The sequence below is a fragment of the Penaeus chinensis genome, chromosome 30 (assembly GCF_019202785.1).
Source record: "Penaeus chinensis breed Huanghai No. 1 chromosome 30, ASM1920278v2, whole genome shotgun sequence".
NCBI classification, from domain to species: Eukaryota; Metazoa; Arthropoda; class Malacostraca; order Decapoda; family Penaeidae; genus Penaeus; species Penaeus chinensis.
Genome location: NC_061848.1, coordinates 17,776,702 through 17,794,201, shown reverse-complemented (window position 1 = coordinate 17,794,201; position 17,500 = coordinate 17,776,702). Strand labels below are relative to the sequence as shown.

The 17,500-nt window shown below is 35.2% G+C and overlaps 1 protein-coding gene across 3 annotated transcripts in view; it reads right to left on the bottom strand.

The window, feature by feature from the left end:
• Window positions 1–4,924: 4,924 nt before the first annotated feature.
• Window positions 4,925–17,500, bottom strand: part of LOC125041328 (tyrosine-protein phosphatase 10D-like) — a 21,123-nt gene continuing 8,547 nt past the window's right edge. For 2 of the 3 annotated variants that reach the window (XM_047636188.1, XM_047636190.1), the window contains exons 10-23: window positions 17,488–17,500; window positions 17,138–17,338; window positions 16,709–16,888; window positions 16,132–16,248; window positions 15,849–16,008; window positions 14,831–15,048; window positions 14,483–14,678; window positions 14,054–14,225; window positions 13,222–13,474; window positions 12,382–12,510; window positions 11,879–12,007; window positions 10,026–10,174; window positions 9,643–9,878; window positions 4,925–6,766 (exon numbers count right to left, since the gene is read on the bottom strand). The exon at window positions 17,488–17,500 is cut by the window's right edge and continues 160 nt beyond it. In XM_047636188.1, the coding sequence (XP_047492144.1) occupies window positions 6,735–6,766; window positions 9,643–9,878; window positions 10,026–10,174; window positions 11,879–12,007; window positions 12,382–12,510; window positions 13,222–13,474; window positions 14,054–14,225; window positions 14,483–14,678; window positions 14,831–15,048; window positions 15,849–16,008; window positions 16,132–16,248; window positions 16,709–16,888; window positions 17,138–17,338; window positions 17,488–17,500 (2,185 nt within the window). In that variant the 3' untranslated portion in view covers window positions 4,925–6,734. Of the gene's footprint in view, window positions 6,767–8,743; window positions 9,879–10,025; window positions 10,175–11,878; window positions 12,008–12,381; window positions 12,511–13,221; window positions 13,475–14,053; window positions 14,226–14,482; window positions 14,679–14,830; window positions 15,049–15,848; window positions 16,009–16,131; window positions 16,249–16,708; window positions 16,889–17,137; window positions 17,339–17,487 lie in introns of those variants that run through there. The other variant, XM_047636189.1, reaches the window with a different exon arrangement.

Sequence of the window (17,500 nt, the reverse complement as noted above, 5' to 3'; positions counted from 1 at the left end):
GATGGGGAAAAGGGGAATGGGAGAGGAGGTTATCCATGCGAGTGGAGAAAGGAGTAGGTAAACGTGGAGAAGAAGCAAAGGTAGGGATCGTGTGATAGTTAGTTTAGTGAGGGGAAGTTGGTGGAATCTTGCATAACATCGGAGAGAGATAAGGGCACGGCGTCGAGAGAGAGATGGTATGCCTGATTCAGTGTACAGGTTCTCAACTGGAGAGGAGCGGAAGGCACCTAGGGCTAAGCGAAGACCACAGTGATGGATTGTATCAAGATGAGCAAGGAGAGAAGTTGAGGCAGAGGAGTAGATATGGCATCCATAATCTAGAGTGGAAAGGATTAAGGTGACATGAAGATGAAGGAGAGTTTTTCGATCTGAGCCCCAGGATTAATGGGATAGGGTTTGTAAAATTCGGAGATGGCAGCGAGCTTTTTCTTTGATGTAAAGAATATGGTCTCGCCAGGATAGTTTGGAGTCAAAAATGACGCCTAGGAATTTACCAGAGGAACGGTGTTGGAGTGGAGTGTCATATAAGAAGAGTGAAGGTAGAGGACCTACACGTGTGCGAGAGAAAAGGATGGAGAAAGATTGAGAGGTAGAAAAGCGGAAGCCATGGTTTGTGGCCCAGGAGGAAACTGATGATATTGCAGATTGAAGAAATTGGTAGAGATTTGATATGGATGTGCCAGAGGCATAAATGGTTAAATCATCAACATATAGTGATGACCGGGCTCCTGGTGGTAGAACTGAGGCAATGTCATTTACAGCAAGAAGGAATAAGGTGGTACTAAGCACACTGCCTTGTGGGACACCTTCAATTTGAGGAAAGAAAGATGATGTGGCAGAGGCAATTTTGACCTGGAAAGTGCGTTGGGAGAGGGAAGACTTTATGAAGACACCCATGTTTCCACATATGCCTAGAGAGGACAAATGTTGGAGAATATGGTACCTCCATGTCGTATCATATACTTTTTCTAGGTCAAAAAACATAGCTAGTACGGATTCATGGCATGCAAATGCGGATGTAATATATGTCTCAAAATGAGCAAGGGGGTCAGCTGTGCCTCGGGCACGGCGAAAACCAAACTGGGAAGGAGAGATAAGATTGTGGGATTCAAGATACCACATTAAGCGGAAGTTAACCATTCGCTCTAGTAGTTTGCATAAGCAGCTAGTTAGTGCGATGGGGCGATAGTCTTGAGGGAGGGTACCCGATTTATTGGGTTTCAGGAAGGGGAGGATAAGAGCTTCTCGCCAATGAGAAGGAAAATTTCTAGATGTCCATATGTGGTTGTAAGTTGTTAATAGGAAGGATAATGAGGAAGATGGGAGTTGTTGGAGCATACGGTAGTGAATACCGTCAGGGCTTTCATGAGTGTTGTGGCACGATTTTAGGGCAGCACTGAGTTCAGAGGAAGAAAAGGGAGCATTATAGGATTCAGCAGAGGATAGGGTGAAGATAATGGTGGTACGTTCCCTGATGGTATTAATAGAAGAGAAGTGTGGAGAAAGGTGAGAGCCACTACTGACCTGGCTGAAATAATCACCCAGTTCATTAGCGACTTCGGGAGGATCAGAGATGAGGGTATCTCGAATATTGAGGACGGGGGCTGGATGGGGGGGATGTTTGCCTGATAGTTTATGGATCCGGTGCCAAACATTTGAGATAGATGTAGAGGATGTAATTGAGGAAACATAATTTTGCCAGCTATTTGTTTTACTATTTCGAATTGTACGACGGAAACAGGCAGATGCTCTTTTAAAGGAGATAAGAGCTGATAGTTGATGAGGGGTACCTCGTTTGTAGCGGTAACTGTTCCAGGCTGCACGTTTTACACGGAGTGCTTTAGTGCAATCAGAATTCCACCATGGAACACATTTGGAGGTATAGGGTCTTGAGGTTCAAGGGATAGCTGTATGGGCAGCTCTTAGGACTGTAGTTATGAAATATTGTATCATTTCTGATACGGATGAGAGGGAAGATGGAGGGGTATGAATAGTAGAGAGTGAAGTGAAAGTATGCCAGTCAGCTCTATCAAAGCACCAGCATGGGGAGTTAGGAAGTGGTACATATGAAGTTGGAGAAAGGAGAACTGGAAAGTGGTCACTATAGGGAAAGTGGTCTAGAACTGACCAGTGGAAATCTAAATGAAGAGAAGGGGAGCATAGAGAGAGGTCAATGCATGAAAATGACTGCGTGCGTGTATCAAAGTGTGTGGGGCGATCTGTATTTAGAATAATAAGATGGTGGGAGGGTTAATATAGGTGGGGATGGAGTCGGGGGGGATGGGTTTTGTTGGGATGGGGTAGGAGGATTGGATGTAGGGAGAATATGAGTAGGAGGAGGATGGATATCGGCAGTCACTTTCAGTGTGGAGGGAGCGGGAATTGTAGAATTTGAAGGTGGATGAGTATCAGTTTGGGACTCTATTATGTAGTTCTGGATATCTTCAAGAGTTTCTGTAATGGGGTTGGTTGGGGAGTTTTGTGAGAGGGGGAAGAGAAGTCTGGTGTCTGAAAAATAGGGGCAAAGGAAGGTGGAGGTGATTGTGAGGTAGGGGAAGAGGGGTGGAACGTTTATTCTGTCTGCTGCGGGTATTGCGGGGAGGGAGAAGGGAAGGTGTTGGGGCTGTAGTAGAGATTGGAGTGTCTGGATTTAGGATGGCAAAAGAATTTGACTGGGTAGAGATTGGAGTGTCTGGGTTTAGGATGGCAAAAGAATTTGACTGGGGAAGGTAGGAGGTAGAAGAGGGGAAGTTAGATGGAGGGGGGTTGGGTTTAGGAGAGGGTGTAGGAGCTAGGGGGGTAGGGGGAGTGTCAGAGTGAGCGACATTACTGGAGTAGGGGGTAAGAGAAAAACCTCGTCGACGTGCTTCCTGTCTGGCTTCACGTAGAGTGAGTCCAAGTCTGAATCTGAGAGTTGCTACTTCAGACTCAAATTTGTAGGTGGGGCAGCCTCTATAAAATACATTATGGGGGCCGCCACAGTTTGCACATGTGCGTGATTGTGCAGAGCAGTTTGATCGAGTATGGCCAGGTTGGGCACATAGCGGGCATCTGGCTGTGGAATGAGTGTGTTTGGCTGGGTGTCCTAAATGCCAACAATTTTGGTACTGACGAGGAGGAGGTTGATATGGTCGGACAGGTAGGGATTCCCCACCTATGTAAACATTAAAGGGAAGGTCATGTCTACAGAAAGTAATTTTGGCAATGTTAATGGATTTCTTACGATTTCCTCTGGGAGGAATGGAGTAGCATTGTACATATGTTGCATCATAGTCTGTGAAACAGGCGAGTAAGTCCTCTCCACAATCTTACCATTCTTTGTCATAGATTGGGCAATCTGTTGGGGAGATAGAGACAGTTCCGGTGCAAGTATTGAGGGTTGAATGAGGTTCTGTAGGGATGGGATTACCACATAGATCAGTTAGTTTTGTTAATGCTATAGCTTGGTTTTCAGTTGTTACTGTGACGAGACGGGAGTGGTCGGGTCGGCTACGGAAAGAGACTTTGCCTACTAGTTTTTGGAGGCATTGCTGGAAGAGGAGGGTGTTTTTAGAGTAGGGAGCTGTGGGAGGGATCACGAAAAATCGGTCCCATTTTGCTGGATTAATTAGAGTATTTAGGATTCTTGTAGAGGTGGGGGTAGTAGAAGTGCGGGGACGTGTGGAGGAGGGAGTAGTGTTGAGGGTAATAAGGTTGTAAGGTAGTAATAAGGGGAGATGGGGTGGTTGATGAAGAAGGTTGTGGGAGTAAAGGTGTTGAAGTTGAGCATGTTGGGAGAGTAGAAATGTCTCCTGGGGGTTGGTTGTTGATTAGGGTTGATACTGTACTAGTATGCATTGATGAGGGGGTAGTTGTTGCAGTGTTCAGAGCCGTGGTAAAAGGAGAGCTGGGATTGGGGCTATTTGATAAAGGGGCAAGCCTCATTGCCCCTAAAAGTGGGGTTACGTCTTCATTATTGGCCATGATAAGCCTGGAGTATGTTGGGGAGAAAAAAACAGTCCACCCCTCAGGGTCCCCTTGAGGGGTAAGGGCCATGTATGGCAGGGGAATACCGTGCCCATGGTTCCCAAAGGCCGTTCAGGACTGACACAAAGTCAGCCTTTCATCCTTTCAGCACGGCTCTCACACCTTAGGTGGTGGTTAGTGGAAGGGATTGGTGAAGAAACTGAAACGAAAAGTATGAGTGGGAAAAAAGACCATGCAAAATTAGTTGAGTCGATGGCTGAGTTCCAAGGTTGAGGAGTTCCCCATCATTGGGTCTCAGTCTTCGTCTCCTATGCCCCCCCACGACAACAACGGGCAAAGGATTGGGGGGGTCTTTGGATAAAAAATAACTGTGCATAAATTATGCATTGCTTAAAATATTAGGAAAAACAGCCATAGACTTTACTTGTAATAATTTTATTATATGCTTTATAAAAGAAAAAAAGTTACATGTGTATATAAAAACATTTTTTCATCATCATACATTCAACTTTTAAACCTCATGTATAAATAAGGCTTAGTACACATACAAATCAGCAAGCCTTAACGTGGCTTAAAATTTCAGGTATTAAGTAAGAGATAGCCAGCTATTCCTAGTATTCTTATGCTATTTACAACAACTGCTGATAATATAGAAAAATAGATGATTATGAAGATAATGACAATGAAAATAATGTCAATAATGATAGTAATAATAATAATAATAATAAAAATAATATAAATCATGGTAGTAGAGGTAATGATGATAATAATAGTAGGAGTAATAATAATAATAATAATAATAATAATAATAATAATAATAATAATAATAATAATACCAATAATCATACTCATAGCCATAATCAAGAAAATCATAATAAAATTAAAATTTAACTATAATTAATTTATTTTACAACAAAAAATTATGATAATAATTACAATAATAATAATAATAATGATAATAAAAATAACAATAACAATAATACTGGTGATAATAACAAAACAATAATAATAATACTGCTAATGAAATTTAAAAAATATAAATAATAGTAATAAAAATTATAAAACAAGTATTCTAATTCACTGAAATCTAAACCTGAAGTAAATTCAAAACCAGTTGGAATACAATTTCTTGAATTACTGACTACAACTGTCATATGTTCCTCTAATAACTTTGTTTCATAAAGAACCAACAGATGCTCAGATTTTCAAAAAATATATAACTAATCCAATGAAGATATGATATATCACTGGGTCCTAAAGGATAGCAGGTCCTTTATTCCTTTACCCTGTGGATACTCTACAGTGAAATTTCCTATTTGCATTATAATATTCTGTAGAAAAATAAAGTGTATATGTATAAATGCACATTCACATACAAATATGTGTAAAATTATGCATATACATATATACACAAGTTTGTATGCACAAATATAAACTGGGTTTTAAAAATCAATACAACATTGTACATGAATTACAAATGAAACAACTCACAGGGAAGCTTTGATCATTGAGCATAATCATGAGGTAAGCAGATTCAAAGACCTGTTAACTGTTAATTGCAAAGGGACATGTACATCAAGCTATATGATGCTATTAAAATCAAAAACACTGATAGAGTATTCAGTGTTTTGAAAAAATAGAACACACAGATATTGCCCATGTTAGAAAATATTAACAAATACTCTTGTACGTCAATTACTTACTTATGATTGATTTTACACATGTGAACGGAATCCTCGAACACAGCTGATTCTACTTACATGAAATGTTCAGCTTTCATAAGAGGACAGTCATAACAAAGTCCTAAAAATTATAAAAATACACAAAAAAATAATATACACATATATACATATAACCTATACAACAACATCCATAAACCCATAATCCATATCTTTTATATCATTTTGTGGCCCCAGTATCAAACCCTCATTTTACATGAGTGGTTCAAATATGCAAGTATAAACTTAAAAAAATAGTTATAATATATTTACAAAAAACAAACAATAAGTTAATACATATACAATCTGAAGCTACTCTACATCACCTGTAGTCATGTACCTGTAGGCACTGTGTGCAACATTTCATTTACATATAAAAATGGTATTATTCACAACAATAATGCCATGATGTATTTGAACACGCTTCACTATCATAAAGAAGAGTGAAAAGATGAAGGAGAGAAAGAATGTCAGAGGGTAGCTTTTTACAATTATATGAAAAGAATAAAAGAAAATATTTGAGGATGGAATCATTACCTCTTACTTTCTCCCAAATGTAATGGCACATATGTTTTACTTGCTATGGTTACATTTTTTTTCACTGACATCAAATTGCACAATTATACATATAACAAATATGACTATACTGAATTCCAGTTTTCACTATTTACATAGGGGTTATTGGTATACTGTTCATTTTCAATAAAATGTGATCTTTTAAAATTATAAACCAATCTTCAGTTCAGCTAAATGATAATTTAGCCTATTAATTCCTACTAAGAACTATCCACACAGATTCCCATCACTCTACATAGAGCACTTCAATAATGGTAAATTCATTACAGACAAACATGAAGATCTAAATTAGTTTTATCTGATACAGTACTTGAGTTGAAGTAGTTGAAATTATCTTTATAAAAAATACAATCTTCCTCATATTCCTGAACTCTTTTTTCTTATGACAAGTTTTCAAGGTCTGTCTGGTCCAATACTCATGTCATTTCCATATTTAGTATAGGTTGCAAGTGGTTGCAACCCATACGCCTCCTGTCACATACCCGACTCCACTATCCCTTCATCATCTGTGTAAGAAGAAAAAAATATATATATAAGTAATCTTAAAAAAAGGTATTAAGTATTCACAATAATTTTTAAAACTTTTCAAGTGTTTAAGATGTTCTTGTAGTTCTTTTTCTCATGCACAGTGTATATCTATATAGCTAATACTGGAGATAAAACACCTACTTAACTATAAACCATTCTGTATTAGAACAAAGCCTAAGCTTCTGCAACTTTTTCTGAAGCACTTAAATTCATCAGCCTCATATGAACATCAGCGTAATTCTGAGCAACATTTTTTTTAAACATGCAATGATTTTATTCAAAGCAGTCTAGAAATACATTGATTATCATAAAGCATTTATGATAATACATGAAAATGGTTGTTAAAAATGTGAAATGCATATTATAAGTGTTATAAACAATGTTACCTATACTTCCAAAAGCACATACAACCTTTACTGTACCTTTAACATATGTACATAATTATATTGTTCATCATCATTACCTTTCAAATATCAGTTTTAACAAATTTTATTAAACTATTTTATTTATTCCTTTTGCACTTGCATTTTAGCACAGTCACACTGGTTGATATCCAATCAGGTCATGATGAAAATTTCATTGATGCCAGGTGACACCTAATCAGGTTGATGCCTTATTCATGAGCTGGCCAACAGCCACGGCACAGAACAGCTACATGCTAAGGCACCCTGACTTCACCAAACTACGTTAAAATTTTTACTCATGACATTCACCCCTCTATGTAAATATACAGGAATGGCTCCACAAGTACTAAGTCACCAGTGAGCCAATTATGAGACTACCTATCTCACCTGTTTACTCTTTTCCTTGATTTTTGGAAATATTTTCTGGTATCTAATAACATTGTTAGTTATGTCATTAACATTATGATAATTATATCCATAATAAGAATAAGAGCATCAATATTGACAGCATTAGTAAAAAACACACAACACACACACAAACTCAAGGGCAGTGGGTTAAATCAAATCTCTTATGTAATACACCATGTCACTATCTACCTTGCTGAGGTGAACAAATAGTTTGAGCTCTGATTAGAGAGATACCACAACTAGGGGAAGTTAAGATTCCTAACAACTTTTTCCATTTATGCATCCCACACAACTAACTTCTAAAGCTAAATTCATATATAAATCTCCTAGCTGCTCCTGACTTCACAGGGATGTCATCAATCCAGTTATTAGAAGTACTAGAGAAGGATTCATCAGAGTGCAGACTCATTCTTGATACAAGTTGAATGAACAAGTATATTCAACCATGCCTGTCTCAGGTGGCTCAAGTATGTTGACTTAATAAATGCAAGCTGGAATATTGCCATAGATCCTCAGTTCCAGCCATTCCAGGTTTTTAGTAGTACAGAAAACTTATAAGTTTTGTGTCCTCTCATTTGAACTAGACATAGCTCTAAGGGACTTATCTAACATGGAGTTTAGGTCTTAATGTATCTCAACCATTGGTTTTATTACATCAGACTACATTCTCAGAAGAATGGGCTCTGGATCAAAAAGTGCGTCGGAATCTCACACAAAAGTACAATAACTTCCAGATCAAACTTTTTGCATCTCACTCCAATCACAGAATCAAGAGATATGTGACAAGAACAGAGGCAGTCAATATGCCTCTTTCCCCCTCCTCGAGCATCAATATTGCTGTGGGTGATCTATCACTTGAGAATATACAAGATTTTTAATGACTGCCCTACTGTGGGAAGCACAAGTATGGGCACCGGATCTTCTTCAGTGATGTCCTCATCCTTCAGGAAACTCTGATGGACCGTTTCATATAATATTTACCTTGACATGAGCAGAGTTTAAACATGCAACCTTGAGTAATTATTTCCAGCCTTTACAAGTATAGGGCCTTATCAAAGGCCATCGACCTTCCAATATAATATAGTATCAATCAGCAAGGTTAAAATTCAAAATGTTCATCAGAAAGAAAAGACAAACATCTATATCTTCAAATATATTCATTCAGTTAGTGTCCTATTTATCCTATTAATAATCACACAAATAAGATACACATTTGGAATAAAAAAGGATGAAAGATCCATGGAAATGCTTCATTGCTCATTCCTTCAACATAAGACCTGCAACTCTTAGTAGAATTCCTTCATGGTCAGCAGATCAGTGCTCTTCATGCAGATACTTTGTGTATTGATATATGACACTGCATCTACAAGACATCCCTTGTGTGGCAATGACTAAACCACCTAACCAAGCATCTCAGTAAGAGTGTAAGTGTACTAATAGTACATCTTTTCTTTTCACTCCACTAGTTTTATCCCCCATATTCAGTTGCTATTCAGCATCTTCACACCTAGAGAAGAAATATTAAGCTTTGTTATGCAGCTTTTTAAAATAAAATAAATTTTCAGGACTGCTAATACTAATTTGGCCTATACAAATCAAAGTTTAATAAAAATGGATTCCACAAAACTTATGCAGCATAAATTACAGGCTTATAAAGTTGCTATTAGCTGACTACAAATTTTAGAACAAGCATTTATACTCAATTATGTGTAAAATTCCAGTCATTACCAAAATGAACAAAAGGTTCCAACAGACTGTTGACAATAACCATAGCTACTGGAAGCAGAGGTAAAGAGAATCATCTTAGCTGCGGTGACTTTCCTGACACCACCATTCCATTGAGCCCTAGGCCAGTGGTAGAATTTCATTAACAGGAAACTATTCCATATAAACACTACCCAAAGGAATATGAATATTTTCATGAGGAAAACTGATCCCATAATAAAAAAAACAAGTACATAAATTAAAAGTAAATTATCTTGAGAAATGCATATGCAAATATATATTACAAACTAACTGGATTTTCTACTGAAGTAACTTACCTTCATAACCCTGATTATCATGAATTTCATGTACTGGGTGTTCATTTTCTCTTCCTTCTAAAACAGCTAGAAGGCACTGGTGGATGCATATATACTGCTGCTCAGTTTGTACCATAGATACTCTTTCTCGCCTCATCTCGTATACAATACCAAATATATCCACATAGTCAGATGTGCGAAGGCTGAATAATATCCTGTCCAAGGCAATGAAAGTTCCAGATCTCCCAACACCAGCACTGAAATAATAAGATAATATCTATATTATGGAATTTTAAGTAAAAGATTTATTATAAAATATACCTCACAGTAAAAATTCTCTGAATAAAATATATAAAATATATATTTCTGAAAAGCTTTCTGAACATGAAAAGAAAAATATCAACCTGCAGTGCACAACAATTGGCTTCTGATCTGGACCAACTCTTTCTCTGAAAGCTCGTACAAATCTGACCAGTGTTTGCGGTGGGTCAGGGACACCAAAATCTGGCCAGGTTGTAAAGTGGAAGTGCCGAACCACTCGACAAACATCTCCCTGAAAGTAAAATAAGCTTATGATAAATCTGGCAGACTTCTTTATTAAAGAAAGTAAACTTTTGTTACAAGATAGCCCACTGCCACCGAGGATGGAATGTACGTCATGTCCACTATGATTTTCATTTATTTACGGCTCCAAAACAGCATATCACTAATTACTAGTCCTATCTATCTCACCTGTTAATCCTTTCCTTGAGTTTTAAAAAGATTCTTCTTTATTTTTTATTGCTATTAGTGATATGATAACATTAAAGTAATCTTATTATTCATAAAAATAACAATAACTATATCAATAGCATTAGAAAAAAAAATCCTGAAAATTCAAGAAATCATGAAATCAGATGAGGTTATGTAGGGCCTACTAATACACTCCTTGGTGACTGAGTTCTTGTGGAGCTTTCCATGTGTAAACAAAATTAACAAAACAAAACTACAGTTAACAGTAGCCTACGTGTACCCAGCAACAATGAGTTAACCACATGCAGCCAGGGAAAATGCTGTGCTCATTTTATTTTTTTTGTGAAATGTCTCTGCACATAGATGGCTCTACTAGTGCTTAGCCACAAAGGAGTCAATTAGTAGACCTTGTGACCTTACCTAATTTCACCTTTCCTTGAATTGGTAGAAAAAACATATTTTTTACTACTGCTGTGAATATTGATGGTGTTATTTTTATTATAGACATTAAAATTACTATAATGTTATAAACATTAGTAACAGCCAAATAAGTTAACTTAAAATACTTTTGTAAATCAAGGAAAAGGGTAAACAGGTGAGACAGGCAGTACTCGTAAGTGTCTCATTGTAAAAATAATTAATGTAGTAAACTCACAGTGGGCATGGCATGTACATACTTGCCATGCCCACTGTGAGTCCCCAGAGCCCATCGGCTTTCGGGACACTAATCACTAACATTGACAGAACCAAATTAACTACTCATATGTATACAGAATTATTATTATTACTTTTTTATCAGCAGCAATACTTTACTGATGAAGGAGTTACACTTTTATGTAAGCTTTTATAAATTATGAGTGTAGCTATCAATATTATATATGTTTTAACTATTATGCCTATTACTTATGAATTCATTCATATGAAACAAAAAAAAATATAATTTCAAAGCTGTTCAGAAAATAATCAGTGGCACCTAGCAATTATCATTTGCAATGACATATAAGCACATGTAATCAAAGGGCACTACAGACAATAATAAATCTATGGAGATCAGGAGTGTATGAAAATAATAAAGATCTCATGATACCATCACTAATTTATTATGATAATCTGCAAAACTAGTAACTATCAGCAATAATAATCAGATTCCATTATGCTCTATTACCATCCTAGGAGGCTAGACAACATGTTCTGGTAAATTTAGACTGATATGCTACCCACATGCCAGTCCAAAAAGTGCTTCAACATGAACAGATTAATGAAAAATAATAAAAGCATAAGGATTTTTACAATATAAATAGTGATAAAGCATAAAAAAGGAAAGGATTGTGGGGTGAGCTTCATTGAATCTACTATTTCAAAGGCAAGGCAAAACATTAATAAGCTCAAATCAAAAAAAATCAAAGCATATTTTTGGCCACATATAAATGTTATTTCCAACAATAAACAAATGACAAAAAATGCTCCAATAGTTGCATGTCTGAGTCTGGCATTGTTAAAAGTGGGGACAAAAATAAAGGCTCACCTTGCAAACTCTGAATTCCGAGATGGTCCAGTCTGGGAAACGACTCTCATTAAGGATAGTCACTTGAATATCTCCGTAACGAACAGGTTGTGTGTTATAGGGCCAATAATGGTCACATTTTTCACGACCCTGTGGTGAGATTTTCTTAAATCAGTAACTTGATTGCATAATGAAATAACTTAAAAAATCTAAAGAAGAAAAATCTGCAACATTCAATCACGCTCTCTCTTACAAAATAATAATCAGTGACCACAATAGTAATATTGATCATTATAATGTTAATGATGATAATAATGATAATGATTCTTTGATGATAATGATAATGATTCTTTAATGATGAAAATGATCATTATAATGATGATGAAAATGATCATTATTATGATGATGAAAATGATCATTATAATGATGATGAAAATGAAAAAGACCATTATAATAATCATTATAATTACAATTAAAATTATTATTATAATTATCATAAAAAAAAAAAAAAATTAACACTGCACCTTTTCTATACAGCGCGTCAGCATCACAATAGCACGTGAATTACTTTCCCAACACATTCTCCAGAAATCATCCCGGGTGGATAAGAGAGGACCTTGGCTTACTATGAACTCTCTTGGAGAATTATAACCCTAAAAAAAGGGAAAAATTCATAATATACATGACACATATGCATATCATTTGGCTAGTTCTGTTTTGTTTTTATTGATTAATATCTCATATTTCTTCATCAGTAATAACAATAAATCATTAACAAATTGATGTTATATTCTTTTTTACCAAACTAATATTTTTTTTTTTTCATGTAGTATAAATTCCCAATGAAGTACATAATATCACCACAGTTTTACTTTTCAGCTTGTATTTTCTAATATCATTTATCTATCTCTATCTCTATTAAATTTACAATAAAATAAAAATAAAAATTTAGTGCTACAATCATAAAATGTTAACAGTACCATTTACCAGGCTTACATATTCAAAACCTTTCTAAAATCTTAAATGAAGTGAATATGACTCTATTATAACTTACTAACTACTCACATTGAAAAACAGTAGCAATTTTGTTTAAATTATGTTTCAAAATGTACTAGAGTACAATATATATTTTTAGATTTCATATATAAAGAATATTTTTATGCATAGTTAACCTAGCAACTGCAAGCTGATATAAAATAATATGACAGTATATGTTTATATTATACCTCTTTAAGTAGTTTTTGCTCATTTTTGCATTCAGACAATGCTAATATAACATCTGATATCCATTTACATAATTCCTCAAAGGTACTTTAACACATCATGTATATTATACCCGTTTTAACTTTTCATATATAACTTACTGGTACATAATTTGCATTGACGTAATCAGACCCCTCTTCATCATCTGTGGGTTGCAATTTGAAGCGAGAATGGTCATAAGGCAAAATATTTGTGAAACGATTCTTTGGGCGATTGACAGACATATATGCAGCATTGCGCTGGAGATCACATCCAACATGACTGAGCGCTTCATATTCTTCTGAGAAGTGGTACTCTGAGTCTGCAGACATAAATCTGTAATGTGCTACGAAGTCTTGCAACTTCACTGGACGGCTGTTGATAAAAAAAGATAGCAACAACTGAAGGACAAAAGTTAAAAAGTTATGTTGCTTGTGAAGAGAATGACAAATTAAAACACCTAAATCAATAAGTTAAACTCATATTAAATGCCTCACCATGTATATATTTAATAATGTACTCCTTATGTTATGCTACTTCACTTTTCAAATTCTCAAAATGTTACTTCTTTTGGTTATATTAAACTTAACTTATCAACTTAATTTTTGATAATTCACATATGGTTATCAAAGATTTCTCTCTTCTCTAGGCAATAAATATATATATCACTGGTTACAATAAGTTTAGCAACATAAGCAAACAAGTTTATATATTCCAATTTAAAAGAAAATTAACTTCAACTTGGAAGACACCAAAATATAGATTTTTTTTTTAAGTAGGATTATGATTTTAATTAGTGAGTGGTTAGAAATTTAATAAGAAATTTGCCATCACTTGACTGAATAAATCTAACATGATTAAAGTAAGATTAAAACCCATATATTAATGTAGTTACAGTTTAGTTTATAAAATACTTTTACTTTCTAGCATTTGACAAGTAGGCACATGGCATACCTTGTTTCTATTATAGAATCTGGAAGAGAATGCATGTCACTGCCTGGATCTGGAGCCCTTTTTGTGAATCCACAAGATCTGCGTCGTCTTATGATCATTACTATAACTACAATCAACACAAGGAGGAGGACTGGGATTGCCACTGCTAACCCAACATTCCCACTCTCTGAATCTGTAAAAAAAACAATCCCTTAAATGGACTGTCACTCAAACACATAAACAGTTAAAGATAAAACTGCAGTTTCAAAAACAGAATCTTGTTTTCTGGACATAACTTTATTTCTTTTCTTACAGTGACTGTGATCATAAATTTCGATGAAACAAGCTATCTTTCTACAATTTGTTCACAGTTGAAAACCAATATAAAATCTAATTATATCAATCATGGCAGCATAAAATGCATATGGTAGGCCAATATGTGTAACTTGCCTGTTGTAATTGAATGACTGAAGTGTGTGTCAGCAAACTTAGTTCTTTCTGTATAAGCTCGTATCTTAACCCTGTATGTAGTTCCTGGTTTAAGTGGTCCATTACAATAACCAGAACGAGTATCACAGTCCTCCTCAATCCCAATAGTAAAATCTTCAACTGATGATTTGTTAAATGGATAGTACATTTCTGCAACCTAAAAATAAAAGAGAAAAACAGACCAATTAAACAGACATTATAAAGACTGAATTAAAATGGAAATGCTATCATTATACATGAATAGTTCTATATATCAGATAACTATGCTTATGTATAAAGGAGAGCAAAAATAAAAAAATGAAATTTTACCTGATATGGAGGCCAGAATTTATAGCTCTGAACATCTTGCCAGGCAGGCAACTCAAGACCTTCTGATTTCTTGGAATAATCTTCTGCAACGATGATGGTGTATCCAACAACTTGCCCATATTGGTTGGAAAAATAATTTTTCCGGTAACGAATACGAATAGTAGTTGAGGTACGGGATACTTCTGTTGGGAAAACCTGAATGCCTGGTTGAGGAGGTGCTGAAAAAGAAATTTTGATTAGTTAAAAGTGATGGAGACAATTATCTTGAATAATTAGGTAGGAATGAAGCACTATAAAAATGAAATAATAATTTAAATAAAACCTAACATTATTCTTTGCATCTAAATCTTTGGACCCTATTACATGCAGACATACAGACATACCTTAATAAAAATTAATCCATCAATTTAATGCTTCAAAAAATTATTGTCGGAAACATAATTGCAACATGAAACTTATGTATTAATTCTTGTAAAGCTTTAATATGCAATATGATTACATGAAACATTTTCTATAACATTTTAAAAATTTGTTTAATCATATTCCTTTGTTCACCTTGACAAATATTTAAATCTAGTAATTCTGAGCTGTATCTCAGGATGGAAATCACTGATTTATATCCTACACGGCTGCCACCAGGATTAAAAGTGCACATGCCCTGTCCACTGTGATCATAGTTTATTAATCTTGTTTAAATATGGATGGCTCCAAAACACTGTTTAACCCATTCCTTTGACTTTTGGGAAGAAGAAAAAAAAATAATTACAAATAGTATTGATATGTCTGTAACAATAATAACAATAGAATCAGATATAAAAAATATCCTTCCCAAAATTCAAGGAATGTGGTGAAGTCATGCATGCCTAGTACACGACTCTTTGGTGACAAAGGATTTGTGAAGCCATCTACACATAAGCAAAACTGATAAAACAAATCTATAATAGACAGTCAGTTCCATTGACTTGCATCAATGGGTAAGCTATTCAACTAGAAAAAAAAAGGAAGACAAAAAACTTACGCCAAACTGGCATGGTTTCTTCCCAATATTTTATGCGTCCAGAACCAATCTTTGTCGTGGCCTCTATTTGGAAGGCGTAAGTTTTCCCAGGGATGAGATTTGGGATTACACCAATCAGTTCATCAGGCTTAAAATGTTTTACATTTACTGGAGCAGTATCCTGAAAGAAAGAAAATGTAAAGTATAAGACAGTCCTTAGTTCTTAAACTTTAGTATCTAGAATAATTTCAATCCAAACTTAGGTTAAAACATAATAGTTTTAAAAGCAGCAATGATACCACACCTTGATTCCATATCTAATGTTGAAGCCTAAAAGAACACCATTTTGCTCATCAGGGGGCAATGACCACCTAAATGTGACTTGGTTTGGTTTTACTTCAATTGGTTCAAATTCGTCAACCTGTATGTAGAGAGAGAAATTACATATCATTCACTGTACATACAAATCTTAAAACACTATATCCTCTTCAAGTTTTTCTTATGATTCCTATCATACTTCCAATCCCTGTGCACCAGAATGTCATTAATCTCTAAAGGATAGCATAATTCAAGGTGTACACAGGACAGGAAAAATAAATTCTTGTACATTTCAATACAAAATTATTTCAGATCAAATTACTCTAATCTGGCTATTCATACTAAAAACAATTTGGACACTTTTCCGGATAACTTTTGCTTTCTTGGCCAGTGTGCACATATACATTAAAACAATAATTGCCATATTTTGTCCTTAAAGTAAAAGGGATGGAAACAGGCTTTCACTCATCATATCAGTTTTCAGAAACAACTCCGAAGAGATACGAAGAATAATCATATGGAAGAAATGAAATGCAACTACATACAGGCAGACATAATCCTACCTTCCCAGGAGTGCTTTCACTTGTTGTAAATGCTACAGACACAGGTGTTGACTTCCTAGTGCTTCCAGCTCTAGTAAGGACTGTAAAAGTATAATTTCGATGTGGTCGCAATCTCGTGATGGTAATGGAATCCTGCTTTGTGCTATTGGTAAAGAGGTCATTATCGCGGAGATATTGCACCTGTGGAAATTAGGAGGAAAAACAATCAAGACTTGCAAATTACAATAATATTTAATTATGTTTTAAGCAGTAATATGGCAATATGGTATCTAGAAAAAATCCCCTAAATTATGCCATTCTTCATGAAAAAAATAAAAGAAACACATACATAATTAGAGTTTTAATGTAAGCATGCTAATAACAGTCTCCTACATGTGCCAAGAACTGATTTACATCCTTGTGTTAAAAAAGGGGGAAAACCTTACATACCTCGAATGAATCATAATCTCCATTTGGTTTACTCCATGATAAAGTAATTTCAGTATCTGATATGTATGAAGCACTGATGTTTGAGACAGGTTCAGGATACAGTCGATCTTGGCGTATGAGTGGCTGGCTTGTTACACCTCCTGATACTGTCCAGGCTGTGATGTTATACAAACGACCTGGCACTAGTCCATTGAATATTATCTGAAAAAATATAATAGTTAGCTCTCAAATACCTATGGTGATTATGCAAAAAATATATCAAATGAAAATATGGATACCTACCCACAAAATAACTTTACAACCTATCTGCTGTCAGATGCCAGCAATATGCAAAATAATTTTTTATTTACCTTACGATCATCA